The following is a 15,564-nucleotide window of genomic DNA, read 5'->3' on the forward strand; positions in this document are numbered from 1 at the left end:
GGCCATGGGAGCTGCCTGGTGACATTTCCTTTTTGACAGCCCTGGGGTCACCTCCTGGGGAAGGCTTCCCTGACTAAGCTACTGGGCCCCAGCACATCCCACAGGGCTCTCATGGGTTTCTGTGTCTGCTCCTGGGGGCTAGGCACCCCCCAGGGCTTCCTGAGCCTCCTTTTCGCCCCCAGCTCTGCTGCCGCCAAGATGCCGTCGCCTCAGACAGTGGCCTCTGGGCCGGAGCTGCACAACCCCAGGGAGCCTGTGGTACCCCAGATCCCAGCTCAGGGCACTCGGAAGGCAAGCAGCGAGGATGCGTCCAGCGCCCATCGTGAGGGCTTGAGGCCTGGCCTGGGCACCCTTCGGTGGGCCTTCTCAAAGGCAAGCCAGTGGGCTTCGGGCTGCGCCCCCCAGGAGGACCCAGGCCTGCTCAGACGCAGCTCCCGCCTCTTGTTCCGGTCTTTACGGCGTGCTCGGGACGAGGGCCCAGCTGCTGACCAGACCCAGGCTGCCACTGGGCCAGGGGTGGCCCATGGCCGGGAGGCGCCCTCAAGGGCCGTGGACGGTGTCAGCCCGCAGTCATCCACTGGGGCGGGGCCTGCGGAACTAGAAGGTGAGGGCTTCCTCACTGCTAAGCGGGGGAGGAAACCGAGGCCAGAGAGGGGGGCAGTGGGGCCTAGGCTTCCTGACAGGCTCTCCTCCCCAGCTACCCCAAACCCCTGCCCCTGTACAATCTCACGTTAAATTCTTCCAACATTCCAACAAGGGCAGCTGAGAAAAGTGAGGCTCAGAGAGGTTAAGTGACTTGCCTCAAGTCTCACAGCTGGGAAGTGGAAAAATGGGATGTGAACCGAGATCTGCAGGACCCCAGGACTCCAGAGGCTTCCACAGCCTGGCTCCTGGCCAAACCAGAGTGGTGGAGAAGGCACTGGCCCTCTCAGATCACAGCGTCACAGAGGGTGCCTATGAGCCATGGGGCAGAGGAGAGGTCAGGGGGCTGCCCAGGAGAGGACACATTGGAGTAGGGCCCTGAAGGGGGAATGTAGGTGAAGGCAGAGCGCTCCTAGGGGCTGGAAGTTGACCCAGAGCAGGGAACAGCAAGAAGTGCTGAAGCTGGACACTGCGGCAGGAGCCTGGGCATGCCCACCCTGAGCTCTGACCCCAATGGACCTGCAGTCAGGACTGTACTTGAAGCCACCAGGTCTAGTTCTGTAGAGCTGGGAGTGGGAATGGGAGTGGGGGAGGGGGAAGGCAGGGGCTGATCCCAATTGCTCTTCTGAGCCAGGCTTGGGACCTGGGGTTCTGCCTCTTCAAAGGTGATTCCAAAGGACACAGGGCACCTGGGGCTGTCGCTCCTGGAGCAGGCCTTCAGATGCAGCTCTGGGGCCCGGCAGCCCGGCTCCGGATGTGTGGGATTGGGGCTGACAGGCCTAGCTGAGGCGTCCCCCTCATTGCCCCTCTTCTCACCTGACCTCGCAAAAGACAAATCTGTGGCTGACCTCATCACGGAGCGGAAACTGCTGGCGGCCTTCGAGCAGCTGCGGCACCTCGAGACTCGGCTAGTGGCCGAGAAAGCCTCACGCACCTTCGAGCAGGACCCCACGGGCTTTGCGCGGCGCGCCATGGACCTGTGCCTGCACTACGACGGGCTGGCTGCAGAGATCGGCGCCATCGTGCTCGAGACCCTGGGCCCAGACGGCGTGGACGCGGCCGTGCTCGCGGAGCTGGCCCGCGTGGTGCGTGCGGAAGAGGAGGCCCACCCAGAGCCCCCTGCAGACGGCGACTTTCTGTGCACGCCGCGCCACTGGCGCCAGCACTGGGAGGACGCGGTGCGCCGGAGCGCGCGGAAGCGTGTGCAGCAGGTGAGCGCAGGGGAGGCCCCGGGGTCCGGCTTGGCCCAGCTTCTGGACGAGCTCGGCCGCTTGGTTCGCCACGACCTGCAGAAGGTGCAGCTGGAGGTGCACCCGGCTTACGCGGCCGCCGGCTATCCCGCGTGGGAGGCCTACCTGCGCGCCTTCCACGGCGCAGTGGCCCAGCGCCTCCAGGAGCTGGCGCACGACACCCACGGCTGCGAGCAGCTCTACATCCTGCTGGACTGGGCCTCCAATGTCTACAGCAGGTGAGGCCCCAGCCAGGACGCCATGAGGGGCAAGGAGGGGCTGGAACTGCCCACATGAGAGGCCTTCAGGAACCTGCTCTAAAGAGCACAGGGCACCTTTCTTCCCCTTTTCCTCCCCGGAGAGTGCTGGCGATATCCGGGAGGCTTCGACATTCTCTCCTCTCCGTTCTAGACCATGGTGCTCTCCCGAGAGGGGAGGGGGCCATCAGCCGCTGGTTCCTGAAGCTGGAAAGCATCCGGGTGGGGGGCGGGGGTTGCTTATGAGGCAGGGAGCCCAGTTAGGCACAAACTAGTCCACAGGGTGCCTCTGAGTGAATTCGCAACGGGCACCCCTCCAGGCAGGACACAGCCGTGGGCTCACAGCGCTTGGCGTGAGCTGGCTTTCAGCCCCACTCTCGCTTTGGATGGACACCTGGGTTCAGGGCTCTGCAGAACGTCATGGGGTGGGTCACCTCTCCCGCTGAGCACTCCCCAGCCCCACGGGCAGACAGGCAAGCCGGAGGAGGGCGCCAAAGTTCTGGGCTCCTTACTAGGCCCTGTGGCCTCAGACAAGTACCCGCCCCTGTCTGGGCCTCCCTAGTGTGGACAGGATAGTGGCTGGTCCCTGAGCTGCATGGTCCTGGGGGTGTTTAGAGTTCAGTCTTGGGTGTACCCTGACCGTGAGGGTAGTGGTCACACCCGAGGCAACCTGGTCAAGGTCCATCTGGACGGCCCTCTTTATGCACTCTGTGCATGCACACCTGATTGCTGAGGGTAACAGGAAGTCCTGCAGTCAGAAGCCGCGGGGAGGGGTGTCTGGCATGGAAACCTGGAGGGCGTGCTGGGGGGCTGAGGATGTGAACAGCCCAGATTCGGGGCCCTCACGGTGATGGCGTTAGGCTTTGAGCCTATCCAGAGGGGAGTAGGGGCAGCCGCTGCCCCATCAGAGTTCTGCTCAGAACTTCAGGCCCCACCCTGCCTTCCAGTCCTGATTTCCTGGGCTCCCAGGACCTGGCTCTGCCCTCGGAGCCGCTGCCCCCACTCCTGGCACCCGATGTGTGGGCCCGACTCGAGAGCGACTACGCCAGCTTCCTGGAGGTAAGGGCCACGAGGGGCCAGGCCGGAGGGGGCGGGGTCCAGGTTGAGTGTGGCCGCTGCCGCCCCACTGCAGGGAGGCTCCGTGCCCTCAGGCATGGGCCTGTGCACCAGCAGGGTGGCCCCTGTCTCCAAGGGCGCGTGACGGGGCTCTGGGCTCAGGAGGTAGGGGACCTCCTTCCTGGGAGGGTCTCACCGCGGCCCCTTCCTTACCCCGCACAGACCAAGATCGCGAGCTGCTTCGATGGCATCCTGCAGGTAGAACAGAGTCGCTGGGTGGCTGCCGAGGCCCCCGACGTGCTGCAGGGCCACTACCGTACGCCGCTGTCCGTCGACGTACACATGGTGCGCCCAGAAGGAGGGACATGTGTTTGGGCCTCAGGCGGTAGAGACACCCAGAGCTGTAAACTACAGTCATAACCGCCTCCCCGTTAGACGGGAGCTTGAGGCCCCATGTGGGGCCGGATCAGAGGCCCTCGGGTTGCCTGGCCAAGCTGGGAGCGCCAGGCCACAGCTCCCAGCTTAGCAGGCGGCCCCGTGGGTGGGGGGAGTTGGGAGGGCTGACCTCGAGGCTGGGGCCGCTGGAAGTTGCAGGCGAGACGTCGAGGAAGGGCAGGGAAGGCTGGAGACATCACGGGGCCGCGAGGTGGGGGGCTGGGGGCGTCGGGACTGAGGGCTCAGACGCGCCTTCAGCGCGTGGCATCGCTCTCAGCTCGTGGCACAGCACGTGAAGGCAGCCGGCGTCATCTCCGCGGAGCTGGAGGCCACCACCTTGCAGATCTGCACGCGGGCCCTTGGCCTCTTCCTGCCCAGGTAGGGGCGCATCTTGGGCCGGGGTGTGGTGGGTGGAGTGGCCAGGGTGTGGACGGTGGTCGTCCCTGAGGAGGGCCCATCCTGTTGGCTCAGTGTCCGAGATCCCCGGACAAGCCTCATCGTAAGGCCGGAGGGAGGGCGGACGCGAGGTCATAGAAGCCAGAAAGAGTTTCCAAGACCTCTGCGTACCTCTCCGCCAGGTTTGAAAAGGCTTTCCTGGAGTCGGGGGCGGTGAGCGAGCCTAACCTGTGCGCCAACATCAATGCTTGCGAGGAGTTCAGGTGGGTTTATCTCGCTCCTCCGCAGGGGCGGTGCCGAGCACGGCCGGCAGGGGGCGCGCAACCCGAGGGAACCGGGACCGGGAAGGCTACCGCGGCGGCCTCAGGCGGCCTTCCCAGGAGGCCTCCGGGGATAGCTCGCCTCTCCGCCTCCGTCTCCGCCGTGGGGTCCTGTCTCGGCCCCGCAGAGCTGAGGCCCTGGAAGGGATGCGGGGAGTTTCAAGGCCGAGCAGAGACCAAGAAGCCCTTCCTGACACTTCCCTCCCAGGGCTTTGCTCGTGCTGGGGCCTGGGTTTATCTACCCGCAGAAGGCAGAGGCCCCCCGTGGGCTGGCACTGGCTGTCCCCCTTCTGTGCCAAGCGTTAGTGTCCCCCCCACTTAAGATGCATCAGCTGCTGCAGCGCAAGGGTGGGGTCCCCACGTACAGATGGGAATGTGGAGGCTCAGAAAGGAAATGCCACTTGTCCCCGGTCACACAGACAGGACGGGCTGGATCTGGGACGTGAACAAGGTCTGTGTGAACCCAAAGCCTGACCACGCCGAGGCACTGCTTCTGTAACACTCTCTTGTCCCTAACCTGTGCCAGACTGGCCCTGGGCACGGGGAACCCTGGGGTTCAGCCCCAGGGAACATTCTCTGTTCCTCGGTAGGCAGCCTCTGGCCAAGCCCCTGATGGAAATTTAGCCTGCCTTTCTGTGTCCCTGGGCTGGGGACCAGGCAGAGCCTGGCCCTCGGTTTACTCAACAGTGAAATGGGAACATTATAATATTTGGAGAGGCAGTTATGAGGCTCAAAGGAGGGGCCGCTGTGCCAGGAATGGCTGCGTTGCACTTTTCTGTCACCAAGAGGGATGAAGGTTCGGCTCAGCGCTGCCACAGGGGAGCTCTGCCATGCGGTGGGACCACACCACTCCACTGCCCGGCCCCTCTATGATCTGGGCATAGCGCTGTCCCCTCACTTGACTCTGCTCCCAGCCCCAGGGGTCTGCCCTTCACATTATAGTCTAAGTGAATGGAGTTGGTGTGGCACCAGTCTTCATGGCTGTATGCCAGGCCTTGACCCCAGCCTGTTCCCCCTTGCTCACTTTGTCCCCTGTCCTGGCCCCTCCCCAGAACTCATCTTCTGGCCAGGTTCCCAGGAAGCCTTGAAGAGCTGGAGAAGCCCCTGGTGGCTGCCACCTGCGCCTTTCAGAAGCAGCTGCTCCAGGGCTTTCAGGGTGATGTGCAGGTGAGGGGAATGGGCCCTTCTCTCCTCACTTTCCATGCCCAGCAGGTGCCCCCTGTGTCCTGGAGCCTGGAAGCCCAAGTCACGGCATTCATTTACCGTGGGGGCAGTGCTGGGGTGGGGTGGTGTGTCGGGGGGCTGGCGGGGGACCCAGGCAAGTTCCCAGCTGAGCAGAAACAGTTGGGAAACAACTACCTTCTTCAGTCTCCGCGTCTCAGAGTGGGTGTGTCCAAGGAACTTCTCCTCATCCGGCCCCTCAAGGCCCCCCCAGGACTCCCCAGGCAAGGCCTGGCTAGAGGCTCAAATTCAAACTCAAACTCTGCCTACTGGGGCTCCGGGCCTGGAGGAGGCAGTCCCTGGGAAAGGCCTAGTGACATAATTTGTGGCAGGAGAGGGGATGTCACCAAGGTACCGTAGAGAGGGGGTCAGATAGCTCCCCAGAATTTCTTCCTGTTGACAGATTGTCCCTTGGCCTGAAACACCCCTGTCAGGAGCCATGCACGGGGCTCCCAGGGGAGGGTCTAGTGCGTGGGGAGGACACCTGGCTAGAAGACTCCTGACCCCCTCTGCCCCCAGCCGCTCTTCAAGGTCCTGTGCACCAAGGCCTGGCTGACACAGGACGTGCTGCAGCCCCTCCTGGACAAGGTGGTGGCATTCGCCGGCCACCTTGAGCATGTGGTCCCGCCCCGGGCGCAGGTATGGGAGGAGCGAGCTGTGGTGGGGGCATGCCCAGGGCCCCTACTGTTGACCCTGACCCAGACCCCCGCTTTGGCCGCCCAGGAGACTCTGCAGGAGGTACACCGTTACGTCGTCCGCGAGTACCTGGTGCAGGCGCTGAGGCCCCGCGAGCGGTTCCGGGGTGTGGAGCGCGTGAGTGGCTCCCAGAAGATGAGCCTGGACGCCCAGGCCATTGGCAACACCTTCCAGGACCTGGTAGGAGCACTGTCTGGCTGCCCGGCGTGCCGGCCTCCTCGGGGGGCCTCCAGCGTGGGGACCCTCCACTAGCATCCCCCATTCTCATTTCCGCTCGCCCCTGTAAGAGCCCCTGCGGGGCAGGCTTTGTCGGAAGTGATTCTGCGCACTCTCCCCCAGCGGAGCGGGGCCGGTGGGGACAACACTTTGCATACGTTTGCATTCATTTGCATGTAGTTTGTGGGGTGTGTGGGGAAGGGATGAGGGTCGCAGCCCCGTCTGATGGGAGGGAACTATGGAAGACCTCTCCTGAGCCCCTGACCCTGAGCAGTTCGAGGGTCTGCTCCCTACACATACACCTCTTATCTGGGTTGCTGGTCCCCCACCGGCTGTACGACTCCAGGCAGGACTTGCCCGCGGGGCCTCGGTTTACCCATCTGAGCAGATTCTGGAAGACACCTCCGTGCTCTATCGTGGGGGAGGGAAGATGACTATTGAGCTGCGACTGAGTCCACGGTGCCGAGGCCCGCGTCCCCTTCCGCGATGCAGGAGGCAACCCAGTGGGACCGCGGTGGTGGCTTCAGGAGGGCTCTACGGGGCTCTAATGGATGGGCTGCAGGCAGGGGCGGCAAGGGGGTTCCGAAGGGGGGACAGTGGCCCGCCGCGCACGCGTCTCCCTGTGTCCGTAGGGCTCTGAGGCCACTTGGTTGGGCCGAGCTATCCCGTGCGTGGCGGACATACTGGGCGAGACTTACAAAGACGACATCCGGCGGCACCTGGAGACACTCATCCGGAGCTACCCCGACATCAGGTCCGTTCCCCACTAGATTCTGACGGGCCCCGCGGGGCCCTGGGGTCAGGGGACTCGTGCCTGCAGAAGTGTTCCTGCGGCTGCAGGTGGGCGGGCGACGAGCCTGAGGGCGGCGCGAGCTGGTTCGGGGGAGGGGAGAGGGGAGGGGGAGGGGAAGGGGCGCCTCCCGGGCGGGGCTCGGACTAGCGCCGGCCTGAGTGCGCAGGTGCAGGTGCAGCAGCTAAGGGCCCCCGGCCTTCAGGCTGCGGCGGAGCCTCGTGGGATCGGGGCTGCCCTTGCCTCGTGGTCTATTCTCACCATCCACATTCAGTCCTGTGGTGAGATGGGGAGAGACGTCCCCACCCCTGGAGTCTGAAGGGAGTGGGAGACCCTCCTCCCGTGTCTGATGGTGGGGACACGTCCCTCCCCCGGGAGGCTGAGGGGAGGCCGCGGCCCCCACCCCTGGGAGAAGGCTCTTTCCGGAAGCCCCAGACCTGGCCAGGAGGAAGGAGGCTTTGATCCCGGGTGTGTGGTGGTGGTGGGGGGGGGCGGTGAGTCATGGTACCCATGGAAATCCCAGCCCGAATTTCTCCATGGCCTTGGAGATTCCAGGGTGGGGAGACTGCAGAAAACCCCCGGCCTAGCTCCTTCCTGGACCCACCGCCTTGCCCTGCACCCCGACCCCCCGGGGAAAATTCCAGGCCCCCAGCCCGCAGTGACCACCCCTCCCCTCCAAGCGCCCGAGGTTCCCCTTCTGGCCCGTCCCTGTTTTCCTGCCGTGGGCTGGCCTGCCCTCCCTAGCTTGTGGGGCGGTGCTTCGAGCTTCTTGGGGTGCTTGGGAGGGGAGGGGGAGCTCCTGATGCCACTGGGCACAGGCCTCCCACCCCCATGCTGCCTCTCTGCGTGCTGCCTGGCTGTGGCTCCCTGCACAGGGCTGGAAGCGGGAGGCCCTGACTCCTTTCTGAGGCCAGCGGCTCCCCCGGCCCTGCCCCCGTGTGGCCGCATTGCTGCATCCTTCAATCCACTAGGTTTCTTGAACCTCTGCGTAGGCCACAGAGGCCTGCCCTCCTGGCTCCACGTGGCTTCGCACCCTTCAAGGCCCAGCCACCTCTTCCAGGAGCACAGCTCCTCCAGGCTCATTCTCAGTCTCTCTGAGACCAGGCTCCAGGAATGCTGGGTGCACTCGTACTTCCAGCCCAAGCCCCCAGGGTTCTCCTCACCTCGGGGTCTGGGGTGTCATTGAAGCTGCTGGGTCTGCAGTGAGGGTCCGCGTGTCTCTGCAGGCGGGACCACGTGCTGGCCATTCTAGCGCTGCGCCGACTGGGCCACCGTCGGAACCAGCACCTCCTGACGCATGCCCAGGACCTGCTGAGGGCCGTGGCCAAGGCAGGGGGCCCCGGCGCTGCTGAGGGCCACGTGCTCTTCGAGGAGATCGAGGTGCCCACCTCCATGGATGTGCTAGTCACCTGCATCTAGTGCTCCTGGGCCTGAGAGGGGCCGACCCCAGGTGGAGGGTTGGCCATCTTCCCCCAGGCACTGAGCCCCAAGTCAGGAGCCCATGGTCGTGGAATTCCCGTCCTCAGCCACGCATGGCTGGTGACCAGAATGAACAGCCATGAGAGGCATCTCAGGCATTTGCGGGGGAGGGTTCGGGCATGTCAGAAGTTCCCATCGGTACTGCCCACCCAGGAAGGCCTCCCTGCCTAACTGTCCAGCGCCACCCCAGTCTGAAAGTGAAAAACAGAGTATTTATTTTTAAAATAAACATGAATGAAAATGGTGTCTCCCTAAGGAGGGGCAGGCCAAGTTGGCTTCAGGCAGGAGGCCTGGGTTCCCATGCACCCAGGGTCCAGCCAGAAGTTCCGCGGTGACTCCATTTGGTGATGACTGCTTCCTGCTCACTGTACCAATGGGGAAACTGAGGCAGGTCTAGAACTGGGAAGGCCCACCCCTGTGGCTGCAGAGCAAGACAGGCTTTGACCCCGGGCCCCCAGTGCCGCGTGCCTAGTGAGCTTTGCCCAGCGGGGTGAGCGCTGCTCTGTCCTGCTCTAAGCAGGCCTGGGCCCTGGGAGACAAGAAAAGGCCAAGCCTTGTTCTGCAGCTTGAGGTATTTGGGTTAGTTGTGAGAGGAACTTCCCAGCAGTGAGAGCTGTGTGCTGCGGCAGGGCAAGTGTCAACCTGGAGTGTGTGTGTGGGGGGGGTGCCCCTGCAGGTCTCGGCTCTGGACGTGGCGCTGCAAGGAGATCACCGCGCTGCGCCCTCGCGCACGCCCCTCCTCGTTCTCCTCTCACAATAGTTGGCACTGAAATTGGGCTCCAGCCTGCAGTTGACGCTGCTCTGGAACCCATTTGCGTCCATAACCTCGGGCTTGCCAGGAAGGCTGAGCTCTGAGATGGGGAGACTGACAGGATGCGGCTGGAGGCAGCGATAGGTGCCTTTCCCCCCAGCCCCCTTTCGGGGTCCCGGGGGGAGCAGGAACAGGTCCCAGCGGCAGCCTGTTCCATGGGGGCACCTGGCCAGGGGTGCGGCAGGCCGGGGGCCGAGGGAGTGTCCAGATCTTCCCAAGTGGGGAATCCAGCGGGGGTGGGGTGAGCAAGGCAGGAAGGAGGAAGCAGAGAGGATGGGGCTCCCAGGCTCCGGGAACAGGTGCGGCGGCGGGGTGTGTGAGTGCTGACGCTGACAAGCGGTCCTTGTGTCAGTGGGGAAACTGAGGCCAGCGGAGGGTGGGGGTTGGCACTGCTTCACAACAGGCCCCAGCACTGGTGGCCTGGGATCCTCACAGCCAGGGAGAGGGGAGGTATCGGAGGGGCACCTCTCTTCCTAGGGAGGGGCAGGTGATTGACAGGTCAGCCTGACCCCACATGTAAGCCCAGGGGCCGGCAGTGGTCTGGGTGAGAGTCTCAGGCCGGGGGGGTGGTGAGGGTATAGGAAGCCTTGATCTGGTTTGGTCCTGGCCAGGTTCTCCCCCGGGAGCCCCTGCCACCCCCTCCCACATTTGAGTCCCAGTCCCCAGGCCCCTCAGGGAGGCCCCCTCCTGCAGGCCCTGTTCCTCGCCCTGACCCTGACAGGCCTGACCTTGCCTGAGCCCCTTGGCTGCAGGCTGAGGGTCCTGGGGCTGGGTTTCTAAGCCAGGCTGCAGAGGTGGGAGGGGATTCAGCTCTACCCCTTTCCAGCCAGGAGACTGTAGGCAAGTTTCTTCACCTCTCTGTGCCTCAGTTTTTCCAGCTGTGAAATAGGGGTTCTGTCTGTGCCTCCCAGGCCGGGGAGAGTGAAATTAAGAGCCTGCCGTAAAGCCAGGCTCTGGCCCCACCGTGACCCCACGTTCGCAGGTGTCTGGCCAGGCCACCATCTGCAAGAAAAAGCCGAAGAGAGGCTGGGTGCAGGGGTGGGGGACTCTGTCAGCGAATCCTGAGGTGGATGGCGTCAGTGAGTGGGCAAGGCCCCCAGCGGGAGGCTGGGGAGGGGTGTGGGTCTGAGCAGACTCCTCATGTTGCAGTGGGAAGGATTTAGGCTGAGACCCAGGCCCAGAGGCAGGAAGTCAGGGCTTTCCCGGAAGGAGCCTCCGTGCCCGGTGGGTATGTGTGCCCTGTGGATGTGCCTGTGAGCCCAGCAGAGTCTGAGGGCTGGGGTCAGCTTCCCAAGGCCAAGCTGGGGTGAGCAGGAAGCCAGACGGCAGCTTCTACGGGGGTGCAGCCAGGGAGGCTGCAGACTGGAGGGAGGGCTGAGGCCAGGGGACCCAGGGCTGGCTCAGGTCCAGGGCTCTGGCCATTGGCTGTTCTGCCCCGGGCTTGGGGGCTGTGCTCAGGACCCCCCTGCCCACCAGGTCCCATGAGGCCTTGCGAAGGGCCAGAGTGCTTCCGTGGCCATCCTGTTGTCCAGGCCAAGCATGGGGGGAGGGGGCTGGCTCTCAGAGCTGCTTCCGGACTTGTGAACCATGTTGTCTGGCTGATAAGGAAACGTGTGTGCTTGTGTGCACGTGTGTGTGTGTGTGTGTTCACATGTGTGTGCGTTCCTGGAATGTGCCAGCCCCTGTCAGTGCCCGGGCCATGCCTGGTGTCTGTGTTCCCCTGTGCAGCAGGACATCCTGTTTGCCCCTAGATCTCGGGTCCTGGGCCCTACCTCTGACCCCTGGTCGCACCTCTGCCTGGCCACTCCCTCCCCCCGCATGGCCCCCTACTCCTCCCGCTTCGGCTCAGCTTGGCTTCCCCCAGTGCCCATGTTTCCTGGGGCTCCTTCATGGACTGAGGGTCACGTCTGTTCTCTGGCCCTGAGCCTGTGGGTCCTTGATGAGGCTGGAGGGCAGTGAAAGGGTGTGGGGGCCGCCTGCCCAAGGCAGGGTCCTCGGGTCCGAGGACAGGATGAACCCAGCCTGATTACCCAAGGACAGCCTGGGGTGACAGGAGGGACCTGGGTGTCCCCCCTAGCTCCACCTGGACTTGTGCCCTCTGTGGCCCTTCGCCCAGGCTTGAGCGTGTTCAGGTCTCAGCGCTGCCCTCCCACAGCTGGTGACCTGGGCCCTTTCCCCTCTGAGGCTCGGTCTCCTTATCTGCGATGTGGGAGGGAGCGCCCAGTAGGTGAGGGAACTCAGGGGTAGATGACACCGGCCAAAGAGACCCAGCACCAAGGGCTTGCTGCGAGGGGCAGTCATCGTGTCACCTCCGTGCCTACACGGCCTCTCCCTCTTCCTTCCTTGCCTGGTGACCCTGGCCCCTTCCTTCCAGGCCCTGGACCACATGGGGCCCCTAGACACAGGGGCAGCACCCTCAGCGGCTAGGATGTGGTCCTGGCGGGGCCCCTCAGCATTACCCTGGCGGGGAGAGGAGCTGCGGGGTCCCCGGGGCCACTCTCCGTCCCCTCCCTTCCTTTGCTACCCCTGAGTCACTTAGGCAACTCCAGCAGGTCAGAGGCCCCGCCCACCAAGGTCAGTGTCTGCCCACTGTCCATCCTCGGCCCAGGGGGAGGAGATGGGACAGTCCTTCCCCAGCCAGTCGGTGCAGAACACTGGGCAGTGGGCCTGTGCCAGGCACTGCGATCAGATGATCGGAGGGGGCTGCTGACGAGGGCTGAGCCACAGAGCTCCAGGTCTGGGGGAATCAGGGCCCGCTGGGTGACAGCGCAGGGCCCTTTTTGGCAGAGTTGCTGGGAGCCGTCACACCCCCGTGGCTGAGCGCCTCTAGGGACTCAGGGCAGCCTCCCTGGGCCCCTGCTCTAGTGAAATGCTTGCAGCGGACTGATACTTCGACAGGTCACACCCACCTCTGGGTCCACTCCTCTCCTGGACCCATGGGGTCATTACAAAACCCTTCATCCTTCCAGGGATTCCCATCCTCTGGGTGCACATACACCCACCCGCTCATTAGCGGCTTTTAAAATGCATTTGTTGGGACTTCCCTGGTGGTCCAGTGGCTGACTCCGCACTCCCAATGCAGGGGGCCCAGGTTCGATCCCTGGTCAGGGAACTAGACCCCACAGGCATGCTGCAACTAAGAGTCCACATGCCGCAACTAAAGATCCCATGTGCTACAGCTAAGACCCGACCCGGTGCAGCCGAATGTTTAATAAATAAATGAATGTTTAAAAAAATAAAAATAATAAAATGTTGTTAAATGTTTTCTTTTTTTTTTTTTTTGCGGTACGTGGGCCTCTCACCGCTGTGGCCTCTCCTGTTGCGGAGCACAGGCTCCGGACACGCAGGCTCAGCGGCCATGGCTCACGGGCCCAGCCGCTCCGCGGCATGTGGGATCTTCCCGGACCGGGGCACGAACCCGTGTCCCCTGCATCGGCAGGCGGACCCTCAACCACTGCGCCACCAGGGAAGCCCAAATGTTTTCATTTTTAACCTTAATGTTTTAGTGATACATTCACATAGTTCAAAATTAAAAAGGTACAAAAAGGATATACAGTGAACGTCTCCTTATTCCCATCTCCCTGTGTCCTTCCCCAGAAACAATGAGGGCTCCTTATAGGACCCTTGAGTTTGTAAGAAGCAATATATGTGGCTATACACATGGATATATACACGGATAGTGGGCTGTATACACGGAACATCCATGGGAATAGTGACATTTCAGGCATTGGTGAAGCACCTGCTTTTGCTGGAGAGAGTTGTGTTGGGGGGACGGCAGTCTTTCCTGAGCCCTGTGAAAGCAGACGGTAGAGAACCTAACGCTCTTAGATTGATAGGATCCCCAAATATTGGACTCTTAGCATGCGGGAAAGAGGAATGTTGTGAAAAGTCCCACTGTTTCTGGGGTGCCCTCTGTGCTGGCTCTGCACAGTGATTTATGGCTTTCCTCCTTCCTAAGGATTCGGTGCAGGGGTTAAGAATTAACCTCTTATTTTATAATAACTTTAAATGGAGTATCATTTGGAAAAATACCGAATCACCATGTTATAACCTAAAACTAATATAATATTGTAAATCAACTATACTTCAATTAAAAGAAAAAGAATTAGCCTCTGGATTCAGACCTCTCTGGGCTGGGGTCCCAGCTCTGCACCTTCCTAGCTGTGTGACTTTGGGCAGTTACTCCACCTCTCTGGGCTCTGGCTCCTGGTGCAAAATTGGGAGCATTACAGGAGAAAATGCCGATGTGCTGGATAAGGGCCTGGCCTGGGGTTTGCACTCCCTCGAGTAGCAGTTCCTGTTATTTACATGCACTCCCTCCTTGGAGCCTTCCCTGGCAACTCCCTGAGCGTCTGCTCCATTTCCAGAAGGGATCGGGAGGTCCCAAGGGGTGAAGCCATGTGCCTAAAAACACAGATGTGGGAATTCCCTGGTGGTCCAGTGGTTTCACTGCCAAGGGCCAGCGTTCCATCCCTGGTTGGGGAACTAAGATCCCACAAGCCGAGGCATGGCCAAAAAACAAAAACAAAAAACATAGATGTAAGTGGTGGAGTGCCCCAGGGTCCAAGTGGTCCCATGCCCGAGCCCCGCCATCATGCCTTCCTTCTCCAAAGTCCAGGAGGGCAGAGCTCCCTGGTGTCGGGTGAGGAGGCATTCCAACACCCGGATTTGAGAAACTGGTGGGCCCTGTGGCGGTTTGGGGCAGGCTCCCCCCTCCCCTTCAGCCTTGGCGGGCTCTACACAGCACTGGGATTCCCACCAGAGCTCCTGCCACGTGACCTGCCTCTGTCACTGGGTGGGACTTTATGTGGAGTAAGGCTGTTTTCCTGGAAATGATGCCGTCTAGGAGAAGGGCCCGCAGGCTGCTGGACCAGGGCAGCCCCGGGTCAGAAGGGCTAGGAGGTGAAGTTGGCCATCTTGCATCACCACCGAAAGCCATTGTGAAAAGCCAGGCCCACTTAGGAAAGAGGCCAGGCCACTGGGGCTGGCACGGAGATTCCCTGATGCCCTGGAAGGGCATCCCTCCAGGGGGCCCTCCTGCATTACACTTCTTAGAAGGCCACTGGGGTTAGGGTCCTGCTGCCCAGTGGGCCCTGCTTTCTCCCAAGTGGTCCCACCTCCAGCACGGGAAGTGGGCCAGGCTCATCGAGCACCAGAGGAAGCCATTCCTCCTCAGGCCTCATTTTCCCCATCTGCCAAACACAGACAGGAGTGTGGGGTCTAACTTCCTCTGGGGAGGAAGGGAGGGGCTGTTATCAAGTAGACGGCTGCCTGGGGGTTGGGGGGCACTGCCTGTCGGGGTACGCCTGCTCTGATGGGTGCCCCCCTGGGAGGGGCTGGCCTGGGAGGGTGGTGCCTGGTCAGCTGTCCTGGCCATTCCATGGTTCTCAGCGGGGTCAGGAGACTCTGGCCGAGGTCAGGTGCAGCTGCCAGTGACCCTGAGCAAGTGACTTCCCCTTTGGGGAAGGCTGGGTGGCAGCAGAGATGCCAGCCTGAAGGCCTCAGCTTTTGCATTCACTTACCCCTCCAGGACTCAGTTTCCTCACCTGTCAACAGAGGATCCGATGGCTCTGCCCAGCGCTCTTAGTGAGTGGGACATCCCCAGGAAACAAGAGGCTCCAGGAAGGGTCCCAGGTCAGGTGACCGCCTGAGAAGTGAAGGGAGAAGCAGTGCCGTGAGAGCCAGGGCTGGGGAAGTGGGAAGTGCAAGTCATCTCACAGAGGGAAGTTGGCAGGGCCGTGAGGAGGAGTCCACCCGCAGTCAGCACCGCCCTGCCAGCCAGGCCCTCCCGGTGCCCCCGGCTCCAGTCCCACCCCCCCGCGGCTTTTGCACCTGCTGAGCCCTGTGCCAGAACGGGCTCCCTCTGCCTCCCACCCTTCTTCCAGGGAGCTTCGGGAGGGGGAGTAGAGGGAGGACATTAAACACACACCGCCTGCATTATTCTCTGGCTGGGCTGCCAGGACTGGGTCAGCCCCTCCTGCTGCCCCACAGGGTGAGGGTGAAGACTCAGTTAATT

The 15,564-nt window shown here is 62.5% G+C and overlaps 1 protein-coding gene across 1 annotated transcript; it reads left to right on the forward strand.

The window, feature by feature from the left end:
• The first annotated feature begins 198 nt into the window (after positions 1 to 198).
• EXOC3L4 (exocyst complex component 3 like 4) lies at positions 199 to 8,677 on the forward strand. The gene is made up of 11 exons (XM_030883294.2): positions 199 to 610; positions 1,474 to 2,110; positions 3,076 to 3,187; positions 3,407 to 3,529; positions 3,897 to 3,997; positions 4,198 to 4,278; positions 5,388 to 5,502; positions 6,076 to 6,195; positions 6,280 to 6,432; positions 7,101 to 7,222; positions 8,485 to 8,677. The coding sequence occupies exons 1-11, from the start codon at positions 199 to 201 to the stop codon at positions 8,675 to 8,677; spliced, it is 2,169 nt and encodes a 722-aa protein (XP_030739154.1).
• The last annotated feature ends 6,887 nt before the right edge of the window (positions 8,678 to 15,564 follow it).

Source organism: Globicephala melas, chromosome 2 (genome assembly GCF_963455315.2).
Source record: "Globicephala melas chromosome 2, mGloMel1.2, whole genome shotgun sequence".
NCBI classification, from domain to species: Eukaryota; Metazoa; Chordata; class Mammalia; order Artiodactyla; family Delphinidae; genus Globicephala; species Globicephala melas.